The sequence below is a fragment of the Trachinotus anak genome, unplaced genomic scaffold (assembly GCF_046630095.1).
Source record: "Trachinotus anak isolate AG129_WGS33_773 ecotype Australia unplaced genomic scaffold, CSIRO_AGI_Tana_v1 ptg000002l, whole genome shotgun sequence".
Classification (NCBI taxonomy): Eukaryota; Metazoa; Chordata; class Actinopteri; order Carangiformes; family Carangidae; genus Trachinotus; species Trachinotus anak.
The window spans coordinates 26,339,571-26,367,394 of record NW_027273853.1 but is presented as its reverse complement, the minus strand read 5'-3'; the positions used below and the strand labels follow the sequence as shown (position 1 = coordinate 26,367,394).

At 39.9% G+C, this 27,824-nt stretch overlaps 2 protein-coding genes across 4 annotated transcripts in view; one reads left to right on the top strand and one right to left on the bottom strand.

Annotated features, from left to right (window-relative positions):
- pot1 (protection of telomeres 1 homolog) overlaps positions 1–27,824 on the top strand; it is a 64,978-nt gene that overhangs the window by 26,264 nt on the left and 10,890 nt on the right. For all 3 annotated transcript variants that reach the window (XM_071458494.1, XM_071458483.1, XM_071458503.1), the window contains 4 exons: positions 895–1,021; positions 2,940–3,070; positions 3,228–3,521; positions 7,429–7,584. In XM_071458494.1, the coding sequence (XP_071314595.1) occupies positions 895–1,021; positions 2,940–3,070; positions 3,228–3,521; positions 7,429–7,584 (708 nt within the window). The remainder of the gene's footprint in view (positions 1–894; positions 1,022–2,939; positions 3,071–3,227; positions 3,522–7,428; positions 7,585–27,824) is intronic.
- Positions 11,527–19,745, bottom strand: LOC139627368 (E3 SUMO-protein ligase ZBED1-like). Its single transcript, XM_071488072.1, has 4 exons — positions 16,090–19,745; positions 12,595–15,657; positions 12,372–12,439; positions 11,527–12,315 (listed from the first exon to the last, which is right to left on the bottom strand). Exons 2-4 carry the CDS (start codon positions 13,427–13,429, stop codon positions 11,527–11,529), a joined length of 1,692 nt encoding a protein of 563 aa, XP_071344173.1. The 5' UTR covers positions 13,430–15,657; positions 16,090–19,745.

The window sequence follows — 27,824 nt, the reverse complement described above, 5'->3', positions numbered from 1 at the left end:
AATATTTCCTTAAATCAGAATACAGAGGGCAGCGGAATACAAAATGATATTGATGAGTCACTACTTCCACATTACAGTTATCACATCTTTGTTATATTTGAAGCTTTAAGGTTTTTCCAGATTGTACAATGCTTTTGATCTACATCTAACCAGCTTGATTCTGCGGCTCCGTCTTTTTCTTCTCTTTGTCACAAGGAAAAACAAAATAACTTCATTACACGTTTTTGTTCTTCAGTAAAAAAAGATGTCATTGTCTGACCTACAGTCCTCTGTCACACTCTGTCATAGATGTAATAACAGAGATGTTAAGTTTTTAACTGTTTTCCCAACAAAAAGTGGTGAAAAATGTCTAACTCTAGTTTTAATAGAAACTTGTTTACTTGTTTCACAGTAAAGGCCTACCACCTGCTTTCACACTGAAATACATTTGTTATCAAACCCATTCAGAAAGTGATGTGCTATCTTAAATCTCAGTTTACCAGAGTAAATGAACAGAGCTGGGCTCCAGCAGGAGGAAAGCGCTGGAGTCACACCTGAATGAATGTAGCAGATATTTAACACACTATTTACTATAATTCCGTAAATCCAGTAGTTGATAAAACCCCTCTTTACGCTGCATCCCATCCTCATTGTTATGTGATGTTGTCAAATTGCAGCAGTTTGCCAGTTTCTGTGTGTTACAGCTTTATACAGCTGGTGCAGGATCTGTCTGTCAGTCCCAATATACTGAACTTCTCGGTACCCTGCCACATGGGGGTGAGAGAGGGGAAAAAGTTGCTTTGGTCCAAAGCATCCATTAAAATAAATGTAATGTAATACATGCTAATATGCTAATATTAGCGTTTTAACATTGTTGTTGGCGCTTCTGTTTAACTCAGTTCTGTTTCTCCTCAGGTTTCCCCGAGGACCAAGGTTCCAAAATATACGTACGTCCAACTTGGCGACCTGAAGGCTGGATCTGTGGTCAACGTGTACGGAGTGGTGGTCTTCTTCAAACAGCCATTCAAGAGCCGGGGAACAGGTCAGCCTGAGCCTCAGAACAGATGATTGACAAAAACATGACACGTGACATGAATACGTTGCTAATGTTGCTAATGTTTAGCAACATTAGCTGCTGTTGCTAATGTTTTCTCAGCTTGTTTGTCTAATAACTTCCTCCAGGCGTCCGATGACTAAAGTCCTTCATCCCGTTTAAATACACAGTTAAAAACAACCAAGATCTCAAAAGGCTACAAAAAATAATTTGACTGTTTCTGGCAGACAACCAAAACAGTAACACATGCACAAAAGCAATATGAAATTGACAGGTAACTAAATAAAACAGACCATTACTTTGGTTAAAATTACAGATTTCTGTAGGTTGGAAATTTTCTCGAAACACCGCAAAATGTATAACAAAGGTCTTGTCATTTTTAGACATTTGAATGCAGAACAGTTGTATATTGTATCTTTAAAGTTGTTATTACGGCATTATGATGAGAGTAAACCTGTCACAACATGAGAATGAAGTTTGACAGAAAGTATCATCATAAAGAGAAGATTATGAAAGTATTATCAGAATGAATCATCAGTGAAAGTCCTTATGTTATTAAACTAAAGTAGCAATTTCACTATGAAGTCTCTTTTTTTTTTTCTTTTTTTTTTCTGCACAAAATTGAATAATTTTATGAGAACAAAGTCGTCCTAACAACACACTCAGTGTTGTTATGGAAAAGTTACCATTTTACAAAATAACAAAAGATCACAATATCATTTAAATTATTTAAATATTATTCCAAATAAATATGTAATGAGCTTAAGTCATAATGTTACAAATAATAATAATTAGAATAAACAATAATAAGAAATGTAGCATTTACAGCAAAGAAAGACATAAAATGAACATAAAAACATGTTAAAAACATTAAAGGTGGAATAATGATAATAATAAAACAATTATAAAAAAATTTAAATTAATCACAAATCTTACTAAATTAAAATCTTTTATGAAACTAAGGACAGAATAAAATCATAACTTAAAATAATGGAATAAATATCATAAATATTTTATTATTGATTGTACTATTCACTTTATGAATAGTTTGAGTTTTTCTCAATATTGTGACATTTCTGGTCATACTTTTTAAAACTAGAAAACAGTTTATTATGTAGTATGTTAAGGTACAATAACTGCTACTGTTTACAATGGAATTCTAAGTTTCAGTTTTCAGCACCACGGACAGAGACATTAAGCTGCTCAGTGTCCCTGGTTACTTAAGTAGCACACTAAGAGGATGCAGAGAGGAGCAGGCTGACAAAACATATTTTCTGTTTATGTACTGATGGTGTAATAATGGACTAAACAGGCTGCTCGACCTGCTTTAAAAGCTTCACTCCGTGTCAGCTGCACTAATCTAATCCACTGAACCTATAGAACAGTGTTAGTGTGTGTGTGTAAATAGAGGTATTAGAAAAATCCATCTGATCAGAGACACAAACACAAACACACACATTCACACAAACATGCACCTGAACATGCACAGACTCAAATGGATATGAAAGAAAAAAAATTCAAAATGTTGAGATCTTATACTGATGACACAGCATCTGGCTGATTAAGCTGCCCATTCTGATAATTGGTAGGTCTCCAATACGCACCAGTTTAACACAATATATTTACTGTCTGAAAATCATGATCTTGCCTTGAACATTATACAACACTTCTTTAAATGTGCTTGACTTGACATTAACTTTAATATCATTTGAGCTGGGTTATATAGCATAGCACAATTAGACGATATCAATATCTATAACTAATTGATAACCCACTGCTCTTCATCATATTCCCAAAGTTTTGTTTTGCTCCATCTCTATCAACAAAATAACTTTTGAGAGCAAAAAATTGTTTCTTGTGTTTATTTCTTGGACTGCAGATCTCAGGGTGTTTTTTCTTTCCATAGACTACTGCTCCAGCCTGAAGATCACCGATCAGTCCAACCAGAAGATCAGCTGCACAATCTTCTGTGAGAAGCTGGCAGATCATCCCAAAATCTTTCAAATTGGAGACATCGTCCGCATGCACAGAGTCAAGGTCCTGGATCCTGGATCACAGACTGGTTCTTTTAGTAGCCACGTCCAGTGTTGCCAAAATTAAACTTTACAAAATTTCTTTTGTATTTTGAAAGCAGGAATGTAGGAACTAAAGCTGAAGAGATCACTGATGATTGATCCCACGTCTCTCTACACAGACTCAGTTCTTCAACGGCTCCATCACTCTGGTCAACACCTTCGGTTTCTCTGTGGTGACATTTGATGGGACAATGGGCGGAGCTGTGGAACCACGTACATCCAGTCGCTCCTTCCACTTTGACCAGCAGGACCGTCAGACTGTGGAGGAGCTACGATCTTGGGCAGCCAACCAGACTATCCTCCCCCCGATTCCCACAATCCCTTTGTCTGCTGTGCAGCCCAAAGCTTACTTTGACCTGACGTGCCAGCTTCTGGCCAAAGCACCCATGGACACCACCTGCACCCTGCTGAGGGTAAGAAACCTGAAGCAAAGCTGCTTTTGCAAGTACAGATGCAGACTACTACAGATGCACTGTAATGGTAACTAATGGTGGTGTGTTTTTAGTGGCAAGAAGGAAGCAAGTTTAACTGGTCAGTAGCCTATCTCTGTAAAATGTAAAACACAAAAAAAGCATTATTTTATGGTTTATTTTATTTATCCGTTTAAATGTTCAATTATATTTTCTATAAATTTTATCACAATAGTTTAACAAAGTAATCTCAGCACAAGCTCCATAAATGAACTTTTTCCAGCGCATTCCACTAAAGCTGGCCCTAATCAGCAGATAGAGATCTCCTGATCAAGTTTTATGTCCCGATCCCAATCAGTCATTAATGTTGTCTGAGTCTGATTCAGTACCGTATTTTTAAATGTTGATCAAATGTGTATCTGACGCTGTAGAATACTTAATCTGTTCCACCTTATATTTCACGAGCTACTCAATCCAAACGCTGAAGTTTATAAGCTTAAATTTTTGATATGACACGAATGAACCTGGAGAATATAAGTCCTGAAATTGGCATGACGCAATCTGAGGTTCAACCTTCACAAATCTGTCTTTGACAAGTACAGGCACCTGCTTTAGAGACTTCAACCCAACAACAGTCGAGGGTAACTTTGGGTCTTTTATGAAGTGATTTAAGGAATTAATGATAGTGATGTTTGTCATTTTCACTGGAGAAAGCACTGGCAGAAAAGAAAGTCTGCTCACTGAATGTGTTTTCAGCTGATGTTTGCTAACGATAATTAATCAGAGTTTTGAGAATCTGTGTATTTTTCCTCCTTTGGCAGTCGAGTCAGTCACTGGTGCAATCATTTTTTTCACATTCACACACTCAAATTTTCACTTGTATATGCAGCGAAATGCTCACACTGTAGAGCACATCTTGTTTCCTTGTTCCCTGTGTTTTCCTTTACCTTTTACCTGAACCTAATCTTCTCTATAACCCTAACCAGGCATCCTCTGAGATGCTTAACCCAACCAAGTATCTGTGCTGTGCCTTTACATAACCCAACCTAACAGCAAAGCACAGTAGAATACAGACTATGATCAATGTCAGCGTCAATACGGCTCAGAGCATCAGAGCAGTTTCTATCCACTGATTAAGACGATGAGATTTGACAGCTCTGGAAAAAGCTGAAATGTGGGCTTGTTACTAGTTTAAGGTGCAATATGAACCCTGATCATACCCTTAACCTGAATCAGTGTACAGCATCACATCCACATAATTTGACAGCAGTGCATTAAAATGAACTGCCACTGTTCAGATTAAGATAATCAGTGATAATGATCACTGAAACTGAAACATTCCCAACATACAAACATGACTAGAAAAAAGAGGGAAGCAAGGCTCCAGGAGTCATCCCTGGAGGCTGTTTACTGTCAGACTATATCCATCTGTTCTTACGCTTTCCTTTTTTTTACCACACTCACCTGTTTGTTTCCTGTTGTGGATGTTAATGTGATATGTTGTCTTGTTAGGAAGCTGTTTTACTGTCTTGTTACTCATTGTTCCTCCAACTACGGTTCCTTTTAAAACAACCCTCAGCCTTAACATTATGCAAATAAAGTATTATTATATATTTATTGAATATTATTGCAATTATTTTGATAGATATTGCGATGATGATGTGATTTTTGCTGGTGTCTGTATGCATAACTATGTGAGAATATGATTTGTATGCCAGGGTGTCTTTGTAGCACAACCATGGTGAGATTTCCATATGTTTTTTGATTATAAAGCAGGTCTAGGTTCTATATTAACACGTAAGTAAGTATCAAAGCCTCAGTCCACAGAGAAATGCACACAGCCTGTATTCAGAAACTGAGCCTTAAAACCAGCCGTCAGGACTTCTGGAACTTTGTGATGTTATAACAAAGCAGTCACCACTCTCAGCAATGCCCCAAGCTCCGCTCACCTGGACCCACCATCCAACCTTGCAGGATTTGGTTTCTCTTGAGTGTTTACCTGAAATCTGCTGTATTTGTGTAGATCACTCAGAAACAGTCCTGACCTGTTGCTACTAGAGCTCCAGAGAGAAGTAGAGAGAGGAGATGTAAAACTACACTGAGATGGTTTTTTGTTCTTAAAATTACAAATATATCTTCTGATGGAGATCAACACTTGAAATAAAACACAGGCTTAGTGAAAAATATGGGACCTTTAACCAAAAATTACGGCTTCTTCAATTTAGATTTTTGCGCTTGGCCATATTTTGATGTCAATAATATTTCCATTTATTGTTCATCTCTAAAACTAAATCAGTTCATATTGTGTTTTTTTCCTTAATAATGGAGCTTTCTGCCTTTAGTCTTCATCTGTCTCGTAGTAAATCTACTTCACAGTCTGCTGGCCTCAGTGGGAGATGCTCATGTCTTTTTCTCTTGGTCCTGAGCTATTTTACCTGCCACCTTAGTTTTCCGAACAGAAATGAGCATGTAAGTGACGGCTGGTTTCCTGCCCGTGACGCCGATAGAGGAGATAAATTTGAACAGGATTTGGCAGGGAGTGCTGGTCTGCTGCCAGTCTGCTCTCGCTGATTTCTAAAGCTGCGCTGAGCTGTGACGGCCTGTTGTTACACGACACAAACAACCAGGAGAGGATGCTGTCCAAATCAGAACGAGTTTGTGGATGAAGAATAGATTTTGAATGACTCTCCATAAGCACCTGAGATCATTGTCAACCAATAGTTTGTTAGATGTTCCCTGCTCACAACTGCTTTATTATACACCGCCTACATTTACCTTAAATAAATCTGCCTGTTCACGCTGACGCTTGGATCTAAGAGAAACAGCTACAATCAGTGTATTAGCTAATATTCACCAACTTTTTTGACACTTAAGAGTAAATCAACTCCTCGTTAAGGTAAATCAGCATTGTGACAGCGTTTCTGTTTTTATGTTATTTTATGTTTTAGTGGTGTTCATCCGTTTGTCCGTCCCATTCTTGTGAACGTGTTTACTTATTAGCAACATGAGGGAATTTCTTTAAATTTGGTACAAATCTTCACTTGGACTTGAAACCACTGGATTTTGTTGGTTGAAGGTCAAGGTCATGGTGACCTCACAAAACATGTTTTTGGTCTTTGTGGCCTTGTGATCACAAACTACTCATGGGAAATTCTTCAAATTTGGCACAAATCCTGTGACTATAGATACAGACTATACTAAATACTGCGATTGTGACTATATTTACTGCAACAACATATACAACCACAAGGCTTTAGTGAATGAACTGACAAATCCTTTACAATACAGAAATAAGAATATTTTTTCTAATTTCCTTTCAGTGGTATCTGTCCTTTCAGATAGCTTTTGTTTTATTATGCCCCATTTTCCTATCTGTCTCCTGTCTGCCTCCACCTCAGTAGAGTAGAGGTGAATGTGTTTTATTTTACTCGTCACTGCTGTGATTGATGTTGAAGTCATAGTTCGAGTTATTTGACGTGGGCTTGTATGAGGTAGTTATCTATAGTCAGTGTGTTATCTGCAGTAGATTTGGATCAGTGTGCTGCCAGTTTAGAGAAGCAGCTGGGAGCACCAGCACCACCTTATCTGGCCGTCAAACAGCCCTTTCCTTTGGAATTACATTCAACCGTTACACTACACACCTACACTTAGTTTTGTCTGACTCAAACAGCTGATCTATGGAGGAGTACAGTGTGCACTGTAACACTTTAATGGCTTAGTGGCTCTGTTTCAGTGCCGTGCTGTGTGTAGCATGTGGATGCAACACAACTTTTGAGATGCTTTTGACCAAGTCTTGGACCAAAGAGTTGGACAGAAAAATGGATGAATTGACCGTCATCACCATCATTGTTTGTCTCTTGTTCTCGTCAGCAGATTTTCATCATCTACGTCCTGTTTTTGTGTTTTGCAGGTGTGGGACGGGACCAGGTGTCCTCGCACTCTGCTGAAGGTGATAGTGGAGCCAAATGCCACAGAGGGACCGACCTCTTTCTCCAAGGAGAAAGAGAAGCTCATCGCCAACATCTTCGTCTACGACAACCATGTGGAGGTCGCCAGGCAGTTGAAGGTCAGAGCTCGCTGACAAAAAGGAAATTCTGAAAATTATTTGTCACTATACTACAGCTTAAAAACACACCTCTAATTCACATTCAAATCTGGACCCACAGACATCAGACACGTACTGCTGGAATAAGCAGAACTTAAAGAAGAGAACACAGTTTCACACACTGTTGTCCACTGAGGATAAACATCAATACATTTGTTTACAAATCATGAATAACTGTTCCTCATAACTTGGGTTTTGATTTCATCTAGAAACAGGATTTTTTTAATAGCTAATTCAGTGGGATTTTTCATCATAATATTTAAAAGAATTTGATTAAAAGTTTTCAGCAGTTCGTAGTTGTGCTAATATGCACAGCTGAGCTTAGTCACATGACCAAACACTCCAAACCAAACCAAAAACTGAACTGAACTGTGACTCTAGACTCCATGGTCATGGAGAATCCTGCAATGTGACAGAGAAATCTGTCCCTAGTGTGTCTCGACTTTGTACCTCTTGACTGTGCAGCGTGGCGTCCCTCTCTTCCTCTGTGTTTTATGTTAAACATTTATTTCGCTCTCTGTTCTGCAAAGCAAACCAGTTTGTTCTGTGCAGCTCTGCAAGCCTCAGGCTCGCCTCACATCACACTCCAGACAATAATCACTGTGAATTTTTAAAAACTATCTCCATCTCACACCCTCCTCCCCCTCCCCCTCCTCCTCCTCCTCCTCGTTCTCGGGGAAGTTAGGCTGCAGCTTTGATTCTCTTTGCTTCTAAGATGTTAAGTGCTGCAGACAGGGGCTCATTAACATCCAGCTGTGGAGCACTGACACTCATCAGACCTGTTCATTTTTTACTTCACGCTACTGCACAAGGAGGAGTTTTACATTTATATTGTTCTCATTTAGCACCAATTGTGACCTGACAGACAGAACACGTTGTGGGTGTAGTGCAGTGGTTCCCAACTCGAAAGTTCACAAGATGAACCTTCTAGGATAATTCAGTTTACTCCAACTTAATAAATTACGTGATATCAGATCAGTGCATAGAGACAGTATCAGAGGAATTTCCAATACTAGGATCAGTATCAGAAAAAACTCTTGAAGAAGGTCCTGTGTTCTGGGTTAGTGCATACGATTGTGAGAGAGCGTCTCTCACCTTTATATACTGTTGTGTCAGCTTCCTTTTTTACTTCTGAAGCTGGTAGACACAGTCATCTACATAAATATCAAGAAGGCAACATTGATTCATGTTGATGCTGCTAGCTGCTAGAAAGTGTTGATTTCATTCATCCTCATCCTTAACATACAAAGTGCACCTGGCTACAGGAGCTGTTTATTTTATACTTGCAGGGTGGGACCTGTAGTAAGGTCTGGTTGAAGTGTTTTCACGTTCCCACTGCAAATGAGCCCCTCCAGAATTCATCTGTCACCGTACTGAGGCCACTTCTTTTAAAGGGCCCCGGCGTGTTTTTTTTTGTTGTTGTTGTTGTTGTTGTTTTTAAATCCTACATCCGAGTACAACAGTTGTTGTTCAGAGTCCAATCAACTCAGACTGAACAAAGCAGGTTGGAAAATGCCCTAAAAAGTCTGACAAGAAACACAAGCAGTGAGACAAGTACTAGGGAATTCAGTGTTATTGTTTCTGAAGCAATAACGGAAGCGATGGACAGCAAGACAAAAAATAAGACAGATTTGTGATGTGGTTTTGAAAACATGTTCAATAACCACCAACTGTGTGTTGGTCAGGAGTCACTGTGTGCATCCACTGTGATTCAGATTGACTCAGCTTCTGTTAGATTGGATGTAAAACCAGACAAATCCACCCAAGTGTTCACCCAGTCTGCAGTGAAGTGTGTGTGTGTAAGAGAGAGAGAGAGAGAGAGAGACAGACTAAAGTGAGAAAGCACATCCATCTTGATTCAGGTCTCTGAGACATAAATTACACTGCGTCAGTCACAAAGTCACATTGAATTACACGACTAATCACATACACACACAGACACACACACTGTTGTGGTGTCACTGCAGGTTCTGTGCTGTTGGTCCTGTTTTTCTCAGACAGGTTCATTACAAAGCTCTGTTGAGCATATCAAACCCTGAATGCATTGTTTAAGGACAACTCACGCTGACACCAGTTGAAAGGTGCTTGCTTTAAACTCCACACAGGCTTGGAGAGATAAATGTCAAACTTCATGTGACAGACTTTCTGTTTTGTTTTTTTTTTTAACTATAACTTTTCTCTTCCTTCACCTGCTTATGTGTTAACCCAAATGCAGATATTCCATTTACTGCAAGTTAGAGATCATGTTCCTTTCATCCCATCGGTTTTTCGATTGATTTCCTTCCCTCCAGACAGTCATTGGTTTCAGGTATTTCTGTTAAAAATCAGCTTGCAGAAACTGGAAACTTACTGCTGACAGACAAAATGTCTCAGTCAGTTTTTAGTGAACTTTCTTGTCATTAGTTTGGTATTATTACACTGATACACAGTTTAATGGTTGAAGCGTTTTGGTTCATACAGTGAAACTAAAACTGCCTGCATTTCTAGATACAGATAGTGGTAACTGAGAATTATTTATTATTTTTTTTTTTTCGATTTTGTTGAAGTGACATGCTAAAACACGTAAAACAGCCATTACATCATATCAGCTATGCAGATGACATCCAACTATACCTGTCATTCCTGCCAGACAACTAACGGTCAAAGTGTGGATCCCAGCTTGGCTCTCTGGCATTTCTACATGGATGAAGCAATGTCACCTTCAACTAAACCTCTCTAAGGCTGAACTCTTGGTCATCCTGGCCAATCAGTTTCTGCGTCTCAAAATCAAAATTGTCTCTTAATCACTTACCCCAACCAGGGTCACAAGAAACCTGGGTGTCATGTTTGATGACCAGCTATCCTTATCTGAACATCTTGTATCCATCTCTCAGTTGTGCTGCTTAGCACAATACAACACAAGAAAAAAGGCCTTATCTGACTCAGTACGCCAACCAGCTTTTGGTCCAGGCCATGGTTATCTCTCACCTTGACTGCTATATTGCCCTTCTGGCGGGCCTCCCTTCACACATAGTTAAACCTTTACAGAGGGTCCAGAATGCAGCAGCTTGTCCTGGTCTTTGATCAGACCTCCACTGGCTACCCATGGACGCCTGTATCAAATTGAAGTCACTAATGCTTCCCCTCAGAGTCACTTCTGGATCTTTACCCATCTCCTTGAACTCATACAGCCTTATGCTCCTTCTCAACCACTGCGTTCCTCCAAGAAATGTCATCTGGCATTGTCATCCATGCATACAAGGGAATCACATTCCAGACTGTTCTCAGCTGTGGTTCCCCAATAGTAGAACAAGCTTCTGAATGCTATCAGAGCAGGGGCGTCACTATCTTCAAGAAACTCTTTAAGACTCATCTCTTCTGAGAACACTTCCTCTCCTAACACCTATAGCACGCCTATATGTCTAACTAGCACTTACTATGCACTTCCAGTATACTTCTTTACCTGATCCCCTTCCATGTACTGAATAGATGTGGCTGGGCCATATGGCTGAAATCTGTATCACGATATAAGTGTTTCATATTGGTCTATATCGATAATTACTGAAACATTGTATGACCTATTTAAAATAAGGACCAGGAGGGAAAAATACTAAATTTAAACATTTTTATTTTAAACTTGACCTTCTGTTCAATGTTACAATCACAATGAAAACTGTACAATTATCAATAATAAAGTGCTTAACAAATCTAAAGTGTTATAAAAACATGTGCAAAGTGTTAAATGTAAACATAGCAAAGCCTGTTACAGAGAAGAATCATCATATATATATTTTTACTGCAAATTTAGTGCAAAAAAGTTCACCCTCTGGTGAATAACATTTAAAAAATAAAATAAAAATATGCAGTGCTTTATAAACAAGAAATTAAAGTAAAACTGAGGTAGACTTAGACTTTACATCTGAACTATCCATGTATATTTTCACTCAGGAACACCAGCTGGTTCACCTTTTCTGGTTTTAAAGCTGCCCTGGTGCATGTAACAATATTACCCCCAGTGCTAAAAATTCTTTCGGAGGGGGTACTGGTGGCAGGGATGCACAAGTACTTTTTAGCCAGCTGAGACAATCTGGGGAAGTTGTGTTCATTGAGCCTCCACCAGTCCAGGGGTTCAGACCCACTGTCTGCATCAGGGCACCTCAGGTACCTTTCCAGCTCACTCTCTACTTTTTTTTCATCAGTGAGAGGCAAGTCAACCTCTTCTTGACTCTGCTTTTTGAAGAAGCTCCCCAATGACTTGCGTTGCTTCTTCACGCCCAGTGGTAGAGGTGGTGTAGCGGCAGCCGCAGCTGCAGCTCCGCCTTCTGCACCTTGATCTGCTGCTCCCTCAGACGGCCCTGCCTGTGACTGGCCTTGGCCTTCATTCACTACCTCAGACACTGCTCTCATTTTAGTGGCCACTACCTTCTCTGGTCTGATGTACTGGACTTTGAACCTGGGGTCCATCAAGGTAGCCATGTCAAGGAGATCATCTGAGTCAGGGCCCGCATAATTCTCATCAAGATAGGCCATTATTTTTGTCTTCATCTCTTTTGTGAGCTGAGTGTCCCCCTCATTTACTTGAAGCAAATTGGAGCGGAACAGGTGGAGCATAGGTTTCACATAGGAGACGGTTACATATGACTCACCAGAAAGGGAGTCTGTGAACTCCAGGAGAGGAGTCAAGGCTGCATTCATAGACTCAAGGACAGGTGCCTGGTGTTTTTGTCAGCAGACAGAACTTCAGTGATGGCCCTTTGTTGCTCTAGGACCCTTGCCACCGTCTTCTGCCTTGAGCCCCCTACAGCCCTGTCCACTCTCCTGTCCTTTCCTGCAGCACCTGTAGAAAAAACAATGACAGCATAAATTATAGATAATAGATGTGGTTCAGCAAGTTAGTGCTAAGCTGCTCTCATGAATAATAATAATAATAATGCATTAGCTAATAAATAGATGATAAATAGATGATACCATCAAAATGACAATGCTACTCACCAATTGCAGAATGCAAACGATGGCCAAAACATTGTAGCCTTGTCCAGTGGTTCAGTGATGTCGCCTTCACCATATTTGCCCCACTGTCTGTGGTGATGCACACCATTTTATGCTCAGTTAGACTCCAGGACAGCAGTACCTCCTTCAACCCTTCTGCAATGACTTCTCCTGTATGGTCATCAGGGAAATCTGCTGTTTCAAGGCATCTGGTCCTCAGGTTCCATTCCTCGTCTATGAAATGAATGGTCAGGCTAATGTATGGTTCTGACGTACGGCTTGACCACAGGTCAGAGGTTGTGGCAAAGTACTTGGCTGACAATATTTCCTGTTGAACAGATTCTTTGCACTTCAGGTAAAGTTTGGTAATGGCAGTCTTGGAAAAGTACTTTCGCCCTGGAAGTACATACCGTGGGTCGAGCACATGGAGTAGATTTTTAAAACCGGGCTTCTCCACGGTACTGAGAGGAAGCATGTCCTTGGCTATGTAATATGCCACTGCCTCAGTTATGTCTTTATGGCATTTAGACGATTTGTCATAAGGCACTGATGTCGAGTACCTCTCCGTGGTGGTCTGCTGTTTTTGTTGTATTGGTCGTGGTTGTTTGATGCGGCTGTGCTCCAAAGCGTGAGCGCGGCTAAGATGGTAAAACAAATTGGTGGTATTACCACTCTTGGTCGGGACCACGTTCTTGCATAATTTGCAGACAACATTTGTCTGATTACGACCAGATTTGTAAAATCCAAAAAACTCCCATACTGGTGAGCTGACCGTTCCGTTCTTATCCACAATTTCCTCCTCGCTCGTTGCAGCACTCATCTTTCGTTTCTTGACCATGCTGTTTCTGCGACCACGAGACAACAAGATTGCGCAATCAAACGTGATACTGTTACATGATTGGCTATTAGCCTGTCACTCACGTCGTTGCTAGACACCAGATAGAGGACGAGTGCCTTTGCTCATGCAACCAAGCTTGCTTCGCAACAAAGATTCAAGCGGAGCTAAACTTACGCCGGTTTCTTGAGGGAAAAAAAAAACGCATTTTCTATTGATATCGAGTACGTGTCTATTGAGATACGTATCGTTATCGTTTTATCGCCCAGCCCTAGTACTAAGTGCTTATGCCAAAGTCTCCTACTGCACCGAAGCTCTAGTGATGTCCCTCACTTGGATAAAAGCAGCTGCTAAATGAGTGAATGTAATTTAAAGTCCTAATAGTGCAGCAGCCACATACAGGTAACCACAGGAAGCAGGCTCCAAACATCATTAAAAAGCAGTAATACACAGTTAGATAAAATCTTTATTGTACAAACATTTTGTTTTCTCCTGTCTATAACAGCTGTAGCACAAGGGGAAGTTGATCACCACAAACCAACGCATTAAGCAAAACACTGTTTGGAGACTTCCATATTAGATTAACAGGCCAGTAAGACAAACAATAGTAGTGCAGAAGGAGCTCACAGTCACAATCCACATACCATAATGCTCCTGACATGTTGCCTAATTACAGTACATTCATCAAACGGAAGCAGAGGCAAAATAAATCAAAATAGTAAAAGTTGGTAAAAGTAATTTATCATACACCACTTCCCTTTGCTCTCTGATTCCAGCGTCCCCAATCTGAGGTTATTCTGCTTTTTATCTTAGAAAAAGTTAGAAAAGTTAGAAAAATCACTTAGAAAAGTTTCAGTGATTACTGAGCACCTCATGCACAGTGTGCGCAACAAAGAACTTGTTTCCAACTGGTGCTTATTAATTTAAAAGCACTTTTTTCCACCAGATTACAAGTATGGCACAGTTATAATTATTTTAATGATTTCAAGTATCAAAAGCTGAACTTTTATGTATTTTCTTATGTGTAACATTGCACATACTTGAAAAAAGAACAGCAGGATTGCATGGTTACCTAACAGGCATCTATTAATCAAATAACAATCTTTATAAATGCCCCCTCTTTCCCCCCACATGAAATGAAATTATTTCAAAAATTCTCACAGCGACAAATGCCATTTCCGTCTTTTCTTTAACGCTACTTGTGGAGTCTCAGCACCCAGAGGTCTTTGTCTTTCTGTTTTTTATACTTTGGTAATGAGAATAGAGTGGCCAGTGAAGCTGTACCGACAGAGGAGAGCTGGCAGGAAACCGGGAGCTCATTTGTCCTATTTAGTTGTTCCCTACAAGGACGTCCATCCTGTAATAATTACAAATAACTCTGCTCTAACAGAAGAAATGACTGAATTACAGCTGTAGAAACTACATTTCCTGACCTCCTGCTGCAGAGCCAATCCCACAGAGCCTCAGCTGCTGATTGACTATACACACAGGACTGAACATGTTTAAAGATAAATGACTCTGCATTGACCTCTGAGTAGTTTCTGTGGATTTCAGTTGTTTCTTTACCTTGCTGTGATTCATGTGTTAACCTAGTGTTGACTGGAAGGCCACAACACTCTTACTGAGATATTTCTCTTCTGTTGTAGTTGAACTTTTATTGTAACTTTGATTTTAACATCAGTGAATGTTTAAAACGGCCTCAGACATTTAAAGTCTTGAGACCGCAGATGTTTGTGAGCTCAAACTGGAGGTTTGGTGTTTTTGTCTTCAGCTCAGCCCTCAGCAAAATCTCTTAGTTCAAGTTTTCAAATGTTTCTGTTTGTCTTTTTCAATGCGGAACCACCAGATGCTCTCAGCTACATAACTTTGTGATCTTAAGCCCTCAGTAAGCTCGGTATCAAACTTAAATAGCTTTATGAACCAACCGAATTGGTTTGATTCTATCGAGGATTGAAAAATGCTTTGTCATTTGACATCAAATTTTGATACTTAAGCAGTAAATGAGTAAATCTCATCAGCATCAGTGAGACAATAAGCATGCAGCATGCTTGAACAAAGATCTAATAATTCTGGTGACTGGCTGTTTATATACACAAACATGTGAGACTGAGCTTAACAATAAAACTAAAGTAAAACTAAAATTTGTACCATTATGTGTATCATAAACCTTAAAATGGAGTTGATAAAACTGGTATCGAAAAGAGGTGATATTGACAGTATCAGTACCGATACTGAAAATGTTTGAACACTAGCCAGCCTGCATCTAACGATTATTTTTATTATGCATTCATCCGTTTTTCTTGAATTAATTCATTAATTGCACTTTATGTCCCTAAAATGTCAAGAAATAGAGAAAATGACCCTCACAGTGAGGTCATGGCAACGCCTTCACATGTCTTCATTTTGTCCAACCAACAGTCCAAAATCCACAGTTTACAATGATGTGACAGGAAAGCAGCAAATCCAGACACTGGAGACACTGGTGTGTGTGTGTGTGTGTGTGTGTGTGTGTGTGTGTGTGTGTGTGTGTGTGTGTGTGTGTGTGTGTGCGCGCGCGTGTGTGTGTGTGTGTGTGCGCGCGTGCGTGTGTGTGTGTGCATGTGTGTGTGTGCGTCTGTTTTCAGCCCATCTCATAAATGGCAAAGAGCCACAGAGACAAATACTGCAGAGATCTAAGTTTTTCTTTTTTAAATTAATAGCTCAGTTTTTGAAGTTGTTCAGAACAGACAGTGGGAGCTTCTTCCTCCTGTGGAGAATTCATCAGTGGATTTACACTTTTTAATGGTGATAGAAAATGACTGTTTAGTATTTGCTTCATTTACCAATCATTTGACGAAGTGATTTTTGCCTGAGTGAAGTTAATCTCTTCTCATTAATTGACTTAATTATCGCTGTATGAAGTGCTCATCTGTCAGTTGTTGTTACAGAGTCGGTTAATGTTGAGCCTGTGAGGCCGAGCACTGTCTGTTAAAGTATTTTACAGCGTGAGCAGCTCTCCACTTTGTCCTGGTGACGCACGTCTGCACTCAACCCTGGAGGCGTTAAAGAGCTCTTCACAATCAGACAGAACCGGTTCATTACACAAAACACCTTTAACCACATCTAAGCGCTGTAAATACACTTCATCGACACGTTATTTAACTCGAAACAACAGTCAAGGTAATGAGTTTGAAGTGTTGAATGAGATCATGTGGAGGTCACTGGTTTAACAGCTTGGTGAGGGTGAAATGTTACGAGCAGAGTGAAAAATATCACGAGCACGACCTGAAGCCTCCTCCTCCTGGGGGAGAGTGTTTTTTGTATCATACAGGTTTGAAACTTCCCTATGGGATGAGAGTATTTCTATTTACGTTCAAGATATTCGCATGAAATCCACCTACCTTGTCTGCATGCTATCTAGTATCTGAGGCTACACCCACACTAATAGTGAAACAGGAAGCAGATTGTCAACTCTTAAGTTGATTTGTTGCAGAAAATACTATGAACAAGGAACAACGAAGGCAGCTGTAGTGTTAAAATGTAGAATTCAACTGTACAGCTGCCTGCACGTTGCTGCTAGCTCGTGACCTAAAAGACCCAATCAGGGAGCGACTGTCGGTGTCTGCATCATTCTTTCCAAGATCTCAGTTTTTGCCTCTTCAGACTACAGCACAACTAAAACAAGTCCAGCACCATTTCCAAAAGTCTCACTTCTAGGTGCTTGAAAACTCCCGAGTAGTGTGGACGCCAGGTGTAAACGTAGCAAAAGAGATGCTAAAACATATTAGTGTGGATGAAGCCTGAATCATCATCACAGACTTGAGTTCACTGTTACACCAACAGCTGTCAGATAAAGGTGAATCAAAGGAACAGGAAAGAGACTACAGGAGTTTTGGGCCGATTGAACCCCAATTCACTCTTCCTGACAATGGGAGGAGAGATCTGGTCCTGGTCCTCTTCTGGTTCTCACTGCAAAGTTTTACTGACCTAACAACAAGTTGTTGCACCAGTCTCCAAATACCTTTGGTTGTTCTTCAGACCTCAGGTCTCGTTGGACTGATCACCTCTGTATTGACAGTTGTTTATCTACGTCCTGATGAGCTTGATGTGAAATGAGACATTGGTAACAAAAGAAAGACAGAACCCGAAAAAAGGAAATACAGACACCATGTGACTGAGGTGCTAATGGTAGATTTTTTTTTTTCTTGTATGAAGAGGCTGCGTGAGAACTCACAGCTGAGGTGTAAAAACTGAATTAAGATCAGGTTAAATTTAGAATCTGTGGCTGCTCCTTAATGCAGAACCGTTTGGCAGTAAAATGTCTTTGTGTCAGAAAACAGAAAAGGTTTGGAGCCACTGTATTAGACCAAAACAGATCAGTGAAATCTGGGACCTACCATGTATTTCATGCCCATAAGTACAAGGCAGTGTTAACTTAGCTTCACACCGAAACATACCAGCTTTGTCAATCCAGTAGTTGCACATAAAACTACAAAGACAAAGACATTTTTACATGCTATGTGTATTGTGTGTTGTTATCAAGTGACTGACAAAGATGTTAGTGATGAGTAAAACCAAACTGCAAACCAGAATGTCCCTTGAGAAACCTGTGAAGGACTCTGCAGACAGGTGTTGTGTCTCTGTTTTGCACTCTACTGTCCTCACACTTGCTATTTTGAGTGCATAACTGCGTTCACATTGACAAGCACAGCAACATGCAGTGCACTATAGGTCCCCAGATGATGCAATCAAAACTGTAAATCGCTGGACACTTCTTGGGAGGTACCACACCTAATTTCTATGTTGCATGACACATTTCATTTTCCAGTCAAGTTTGTAAAGCAGCCAGTAGGCAGGCAACAACTGCAGTCATGTGTTGCGATCCTCATTACCGGTGCACGCACATCGGAAGTGTTTGATTTGGGACAACACCTTCCTTTTGGAATTCACACACTACACCAGTGAGTATACTGTGTACACAGTGTACTGCCTGCTGAGTGTACTGACTGAATTGAGGCACAGCAAGGGTTTATACATAATCTAAATTAAATCTTCCTCGGGACTCCTGTTGTATCTTGTCCCCCTTACACCCTTGTAGTCAAATGACACTTTTTGCGTCCATGATTCTGCGAGGTTCCATGTAATATTAATTTTATCAGGTGCTCATGCCATGTGGCACCCAGATGTGGCCAGCTGCACATATTATGTGGGATGTATCCACACATACAGGCACCCAAAGGGCTGTGGCTAGGGTGTGTGCACAGGTGCATCTAATGTCAGTGTCCATTTTGAAGAGCTTTTTAAAATAATTTTACTTTAAGTCGTTACACCTACAGACGTTTTTTCTCACAGTGGATCTGATGTGTTGTCAGAGCTATAAATGGTGAAAAAGAATCAATTCAAAACACTTAAAGCCCAAATTATTCATTATAGGTAAAGAGTCACTTTGGAGTTGTTTTTGACAAGTGTCAGTCAGTTCACCTCACACTCAATCAGTATGGCACACACTGAGAGCCTTTCCACTGAAGAAGTGTTTGAATAGGAATACTTCCCCCCAATTACCGGGCTCCTCTGGTGAATCATTGGTGATATTGTGTGAAATCAGCTGAGGCGTTTTTGTGAGAAGAAGGCCATTAGGAGAGAAAGGAGCCCATTATGATGAAAGGAGAAGCTGAGAACAAGAGAGCGAGGTGCAGAGAGGAGGAGGAGGAAGGCGGCAGCAGTCTGTGTGTGTTGCCTCCTCCATCATTCATTCCCTCAGTGAACACACACACAAACACATACACATACACACACACACACACACACATACACAGATGATAAAACATGTAGTGGAATGGTACTTGTTTAAGAAAGAAACCCTCTGCAGACTTAATCAAAGTAACAAAATGTCACATTGAGCTGTCAGTCTGTCATTCCTACGCCACCTTCATCTGCAGAAACACTCATAATTCTGTTTGTCTAAGGAGATGAAGAGCATGTAGATTATACTGTACATCGTACTGTTAGGCTCGATGCATAAAAATACAATTTGTGCATCTCTTTTCTTTTTTTTTACATTACACTTTTATATTGATGGTTTCATTTGAGTCACAGGAATAAGCTTCTGTCCCTCTAGTAAAACCTAACAAAGAAGGTTTATCTTACGCAAATTTTGAGCATTGCTCCATGAGCGGGGTCTAAACGAGGTAAATTTCTTCGTCTCTCCAGTGCCTCGAGAATCCAATATTAATGACTGTGCAGACTGTACATCCACAAAACTGAATTCACTTCAGACATGTGAACTCATGCACCTGTGAGCATCTGCTCGCACTCACTGCTCCTTGAAGGGTATCTTTCTGTGTGTTGATATCTTTCATAATCATCAGCTCCAGTTGTTACTCAGCTCTGTCTGCTCTCTTCTCTTCAACCTGCAGCAAAGTCATGAAAAATCGGATAATTGTGATGTTAGTCAGCATCTGCCTGTTGACTTAGTTTAGTTGCTGTAGCTTTAAGTTCCCATATTTCACACTTTTCTTGCATTTTATTTGAAGTTTTGATATCAATAATAAGATATATTTGTGGTTCTGTGAATCAAAAACTATCTCAGTGTTGTACATCTTCTCTCTCAGGCTGCTCTAGTAACAACAGGTCAGTGAGGCAATCAGAAGAGAGGCTTAGTGACTCTGTGTGATTGACTGACTGTTTTCTGGGTGATTGAATAAAAATGTAGCAGATTCAGGTAAACACTAAGAGAAACCAAATCCTGCAAGGTTGGATGGTGGGTCCAGGTGGACCGTGCTGCCAGTATAGCTGAGGGCAGTGACTATGACTGTGCCTGAGATGTGCTGGACTTTTTCAGGGTCCCCAGGAGATGAACTGTAATGTTCATGGTGACCCGAACAGTCTTTCCTTTAGCTTTACTGATGTTAACAATGTACAGTTGGTTAATCTTTAGCAGTTTATGAAATACATGACTGAACCTGCAGGGACCAACGCTTATCAGTAATGCTAAACTTATCCAGTCTAGTCTGCCGTTAATATGAGCCTCAGATCATGAGCTAAACCAGACAACAGATCTGTGGGATTTTCACTTTATTCCCACAGCCACAGTGAGCACAGAAAGACACACTGCCACTTACTTCCTCCTTGGTGTGTTTGTTTTTAATCTGTGTGGCCTTTATGGGCAGTCAGCAAACGCATCATCTAATGCACCACCTAGTGGCTCAGATGGGTACAGCAGCAAATAACAGTATATTTCTGACAGTTATACAACACGTCCTCATCTTTTAAATTAGATTATGTGGAAATTAAGCGATAATCAATTAATCATTGATTGATCTTTATCTAGCTCAATCCTTAACTTTACATTTTTAGCTCCACTGAAAGATCAGAATACTCTGTGGGCTCAGAACTAAACGTCATTTCTCTCAGTATTAATAGAGAAAATACTGTGTCACGTAATTGAGCTTTTAATGTAACAGGCCTTTGAGCTTCATGTTGGTGGTTTTCAGATTACAATCTGACCTTTTGCTGAAGGGTGAAATCAGAAATAAAGGCTTTCAGGCATTTCTTCCCCTCGTCTGTTTCCAGCTTCAGAGTCTCTCGCCATTATTCACCCCCACACTGTGTCTGTCTAACTCTACCTGTCTCTTCCCATCCATTCGTCCATCTCTCAATTTTAGTTTCTCCTGACTCTACCATTCCTCATTTATCCATTTATCTTGCTGTCTCTTCCTCTTGCAGTCCTTCCTTCTGTCTCAGCAGAATCTGTGGCACAGATCTTTGCCTTCCTCTCCACTCACCTCATTTCCTCTTCTTTCTGATCCCGCACCCGCCTTTATTCTGAATCGTAGCAGGGCTCGGGAATATGGCCAAAAACATTGATACTGATTTCAATATCAGAATTATCAAAAGATATTTAATACTATTGATGAGGAAGGAAACACGTTGAACATATTTGTTTAACCTCCAGGATACATTAACACATAACCAAATGCGGAACAGACACATTTGCCGTAAATTATTCTTTACCATCTCATTACTCAGATTTATTTATTTATTTTTAGGTAATTATCCAAATTGTCCTGTCTCCCAGATAAGGCTGCAGTAAATGTGAAGTTTGTGTTGAGAGGTTTTGTTTTATGGCACAACACAAACACTTGCATTTAGTACCAAAATAAATTTAATGAAAAATTAAAAAGCAGAATATGTAACACTTCCATGTGTGTCCATGTATGGTGCAGACTTCTCCATCAATCTAAACAGATGTTACAATAGAAAATAAAAAAGAAAGTAGAAATAATAAAGCAAAACAACCTGTCTACAGGCTACCATCCAAATGTACTTTGTTTATTTCTGAAGACATTTTTTTCATTTGTGATGTATACATTACTATTAATAATGTACTCAGGTTTAATATTGTACTCATGCATAATAGGGCTTTATAATATGGATTTGTTTGTTGCACATAAATCTAGGATGTAGATGGAAGTAAACAAGCCACAATTACTGGTTTCAATTGTAGCAGTTTTTACAGCATTTGTCAGAAAATAACGTGTCAAGCAGATTCTGTTAAAATAAAGGTTATAATAAAAAAAAAACACTCAAACTGTTCAACAAAGTTTTGACAGACAGCTCGATCTTCTCTTTGGACTGTGCTGTTATCAGCTGGTCCGACAGTAACCTTCAACTGTAAAATAAAATGGAAAATAAAATCCACAACCCACAGCCTCTGCTCCCTGAAACCAATTTCTCTCCGTTAGATCATTTTATAGTATCACTGTTACTGTTTCACATTTTTTTTAAACAGAAGTATTTCTCCTTGTTACAATGCATAAGCAGGCATGTAAGGCATGCTGCTTTGATTCCTCCACAGTGGAGATCAGACGAGGCGGGACATTCATTTAATTATCATATCCCACACTAGTGCTTTGAGATGGTATAGCTTCTACATCCACACAGGCCACTCTTATCTCTCAGAGGGGGCAAATGTCAGCTGTGATTAATCCAAACCTCTCTGCTTCCACTGTCAGTGTGAAGGCATTCAGTCAGCTCTGCCGCCGCAGTGATGGCAACAGGGCTACAAAACACAACACATGACTCAGACACCGGCTTTGTCTGTTCTTTAGAGTCAGTCAGGAGAAGGTTGGTTTACAGCCAAATTAGAAAGAGAAATTCCACCACCTGCAATGTGAGGCTCCTCAGCCAAAGGTTTGAATATAATATTAGAAGTGTTGATACTCTGATAAAAGTAGAGTGAGTGACCCTCTCTATCTTCAAGAATCTCTTGAAGACTCTGAGAGCACTTCCTCTCAGGCAGTTGCCATTAGAGAGACAAAGTCAGAGAAAACTGTCAATCAGCATTTGAAATATATATTTCAATGATGAAAATTAGTTCACTAAGAAGTTTACTTTTCTCTGTGTGACTGCAAGTCTTGGGCTGATATTCAGTAACACCTCCAACACCCTTACTTGCCTAAATAGCACTTACTATGCACTTTCGGTGAACTTCTTTACCTGATTTCCTCACACGTATTGAATAGATTTAATAATTAGCACTTACACCAAAGCCTCCAACTGCACTGAAGCAGCAGTGATGTCCCTCACTTGTAAGTCGCTTGGAATGAAAGCATCTGCCAAATGAGTAAATGTGAAAGTAACCATTATTGGTTGTCTGTCCGTCCGTCCCATTCTTGTGAATGTGATATCTCAGTAACACCTCGAGGGAACGTCTTCAGATTTGGCAGAAATATTCATTTGGACTCAAAGATGAACTGATTAGAATTTGGCAGTCCAAGGTCACCGTGAACTCATAAAACACGTTTTTGCCCTCAACTCACAAATTCATACACTAATTATGACACAATTCAACTTAAATGTCTATGAAGATAAAATTAAGTGATAACATCTCATATCCAAGTGGTTAAAGGTCAACCTCATTGTGACATCATATTGTTCTCCAAAAACACCTCTGGCCATTATTCAATGCTGTAGCTCAATAAGGTGAGACAGTGACCAGACTTCCTGCAGCCTGGCTGGTTGGTGGAGGCACATAACCGCGAGGTGGTTATTCTAGTTTTCCTCTGCTATGCTGCGTATCTATAGACAGACTTGATATAATGATTGATTTCTGTCAGGGCTTAGTCAACTTGTCCAGAGGGAAGGTTTGCATTCAGCTTTTATAATTTAGTACTAAATCTTTCTTTAACACTGTGGGGAAAGTTTGAGCCATTGATTGTCGTTCACATTGTCCCTGTGATCTCCTCAGTCTGCGTTCAGCTCCGACAGCTTCCGCTCATTATCTCATTTTTAACACTCACGGTCGACCAAGTGCACATTTCTGTGTCAGTGAATGTTTTTTGGGGGGTCACGCTCTAATGCAGCTCGCGCTTTACTCCCACACTGTTTCCTGTTTAGTGAGCACAGCTATGAGGAAAATGAGACTTCATATCGGCCCGCAGGCTCAGATCTCCCCCCGAACACCACAGACCGCAACGGGAACGTTGCTTCTCCTGGCGCTAAGAGGAAGCAGCAGAGCTTCACTCAAACAACTGAGAGTTCAGATCCACGTTCACTCTGACGCTTCATTACACAGCTCTCGTCTGTCTTCACTTCATGTACAGATCATTTATTTAGATGATACAGCTTTGGACAGCTTTATCTCTGCATGAGCGTGAGTGGGTGTAATGTCTAATGTGAGTTTAAAAAAAAAAAAAAAAACGCTTTTATTTTCCACAATTTTCCTGTGTCAGATAGTCTGACTGTCTCTTCTTTTGGCTCTTTCTCAACCTTTTGAGCAGGAAAACGAATGTTGTGCTCATGGAGAATAAAATGCTCCATGTCTGCTCACCAGTTTGGATAATAAACCCACCTGCTGAAGGTTTTTCATCTGTGTGAGGGTCTGGATTTCCTTGGTGGTCATCCGACTCCACGGCAGCCTCTCGGACTGCCTCAACCACCTTCTATTAATCATGAAGGGTAGTAAGGAGCCAGAAAACTACACAACACAGAACCTCTCTGCACAGTCTTTCAGATAACAGTAAATAAACTAAGTCATGCTGTGTAGACATCATAGTAAATCCCTCTACGCAAACAGATCGCACAAAGCAGTCATCACCAATTACTCTTGTCACAAGTATTAATGAAAAATTCAGTGAGTAGAAGTTTAAAGTCTCTCGGAGGAATGAATGCCTTTAATTTTCATTACCTTTCACAATCTAATCCCAGTAGTAAGGCTCAATAATACTGGAAACCAGTCTTCCCCAGTTTGGAGCTTGGATGAGGAACTTTTAAAGCCAGTCTGTGCTGTAGAGTGATGCTCCTGCTGTTCACTTTGAGGTCAGCTAAGGGTGTTCATTATCAAAGCAACTTAAATAGTGACCATCATAGTGAATCAGTGACAATCTGACTTTTTCAAACTCAGAGTGGTTAGGAACATTATTTGCTATACCGATTGAAAATCAATTCATGGTCGTGGTCAGCCACAGAATGGAAGTGTTAGACATTACAGAAAACAAAGTAATGATGTGTTTGAAGTCTATTCTAAACCTTGAAAATAGCCATCGACAAAGCAATCTCACCGAAAGGTCAGTTGTTCTGGTGCTTTTAGGAGTTTTTAGGACTTCTCATCTATGTGAGCATCAAAGCTGAACTTTACAATGTTCCAAAGTCAAAAATCTGTTTCAAATCAAAATCAAATCAAATCAAAGTACTATAAAGAGATAAGAAATAAATAGCAAATGAACAACAATAATCAACAATTTCAAAGCTCACATCTGAAACCAAAAAGGACAAAATGTCTGTAAAGTGAACCTCTAAAATCCCCCACGTCACTGGGACACTTCTGGGGAGCACGACTCATCACCTGACTGATATTGGATTTTTGAGGCGACTACCAATAGCACTGTTTCAAAAAGATATATTGGCTGATATTCTTATTTTTTAACATGAACATTTTAGCATAAGATACTTGTTTTCCTTTTTAAATAGAAACCCTTGCATTTATTTCATCTATTTATTTTTAATTACATTTTACAGTTAAAATGCACTTGTCAGTGCTGTCTGTTGGACAAACTATGTAATTTATGTAACTATGATTTATCATAGAGGTGCACACCCTTACCTGAAATAAAAAGCATCTCTGATTGTATTTGACATAACATTTAGCTTATTAAGCTTCAGGGAAAACAAACAGTGAAACTTTATCACACAGCAAAGGCCACATGTTTAATTTGTTAGATGATGTTTTCCATTATCATCTAGTGACATTGATAAAGAGACGAGATGCAGAAGAGGTGAGTCCGAATGATTCACCCCTTCTAAAGGAGACTGTAATAGAGGCAGTGTTTTATAAATGAGTTCAAACATTGTTTACTTGCCTGTGCTCACATCTCTTGTTTCTGATTGCCTGAAAAATACATTTATATTGATGTATTAATGATAACATAAAATAAGCAATGGTAATATATCTTGGACTGTGGGAGTGATTGATTAATTTTTGACTGATTATTCAATAATGAAAATAGTCTCAATTTCCTTATCTTGATTGTTTTACTTCTGCATATTTAATCTGAAATTAGTGTATTTCAGTTGGTCACATCCTCTCTTCCCCATCGAGTTGATTTTCCTGCATAAAGAGCACCGCTGTCGAGTCAGACCGTATCTGTCTGCCTTTTAAAGCCCATTTCCTGCTGCTCCTTAAATACGTCAGTGTGAAATGAATGTTTCTTCTTCTCAGCGAGGGCACACATTTTTTTGGCTGCTTTATTGAGCCTCGGCTCGACAAGAAGCTGTGGAAGCCCAAAGCAATCTTAAGAATTTTAAGGAAATCTCTTTTTACTGAGCAGCCGAGCATCACTAATACCACGAGACAGCGGTAGTGTCGTCTTGGCTGTCGGGCCGTGGGTGGACAGTGGAGAGTTTAGTTTTCATACAAAATCAAGTACTTAGAGAAGGCACCACAGGCTGCCTTTACTCTGCTTCCTCGACCTCTTTAAAAAGAAAATGGTCTATTTGCAGGGGAGGCTGCAGGGAGCCATTTTCTGTCATACAGGCCAATCTCGCTCCAAGTCATGGACCAGCATGTCCTACAGCCCCTGAATGCCCATGCCCTTGTGCACATGCTGATACTAATGATGTGGCTGTTATACTAAGTTTGGTTGAGGCTGAATGATCTGAAAAAGCCAGCAACGAAGCTCTAACAATATCACTAATTCTCCTACTGTTGGTTGCTGTGCCAACTGTTATAGTCATGATAGAGCCATGATTTTCTCTTTTCTCCTGAGTTGTTACCATTATTTTTATTATTTTCAGGCAATCTTGGTCTTTAAATTGTTGTAACTTCACACAGGAAGTTGAGAAAAGGACTCTCTTGATAACACAAACACGATGCTGTTGTGTAGTTTCTGTGTTTATACGTTTTGTACATCTGTAGCATTTATGTAAAATAAGGGTAAATTAAGGCTAAATCCCATCTAAGTCCAATCACCCACATGACAAATTACAACCAAGTGCTAATAGTTAGTTATTGATGCCAATAAATATTCCTTTACTTTAAAGTTCTAATATGTAACTTTTCCACATTGAAATGTCTTAAAATGACTTGACCTATGTTATATATTTTGTTGAGTTGTGTACTTACATTATTCCAAATGTTTCCATCAATTCTAAAACCCAGAGAAAACTGTGATTTTAATCATGTTGCTTGTCAATGGCGTCATATCCACAGCACGCATGTGTCAGTGTTGTGGTTGCCTGCAAGAAGCTCGAAATTGCCTTTTTTTCTGTTTTCAACTATATATTTAACTGTATTTAACTGGGAGAAGGATTTTAGTCGTCGAACGTCTGGATCTGAAGTAATCAGAGAAAAAAGCCAAGCAAATGTTAGACAGCTCAGCTCCCATCTTCTCCGAGATCTCCTGTGTCCGCCAAAGAGCATTGGTGTTTGACTTATTTTTTACTTCAAGAACAGAGGGACATCTCTGCAGATAATTTAGCTGCTGGGAAAAACCTCCTGAATGTTTGGATCATAAACAATCAAAACAGTGCTGCACAGAAAACCAATAAAATACAAACAAATAAAAGGCTAAAGAAAAGGGATGGAAACAGGTTTTAAAGATATCAGTGGAGGGGAAGATCTAATAGTGAGTGTCAAACTATTCCACAATTTAGAGGCAACAACAGAAAATGGTTGATCATGTTTTGATTTCAACTGGGGGTGTTGAATGGAGAGCGGTGATTGATCAGCAGACCTCAGGGGTCTGGAGGTGGAACAGGGGATGAGCAGTTCAGAGATTTCTCCTGGTACATGTCCACACACTGCTTTTAAAGCAGATAAAAGAATCTTAAAATCAATTCTGTTCTTGACTGGTAACCAGTGAAGGGAGGCCAGTACAGGGGAGGATGTGGTGTCTCTTCACGGTGCCAGTGAGGAGTCTCG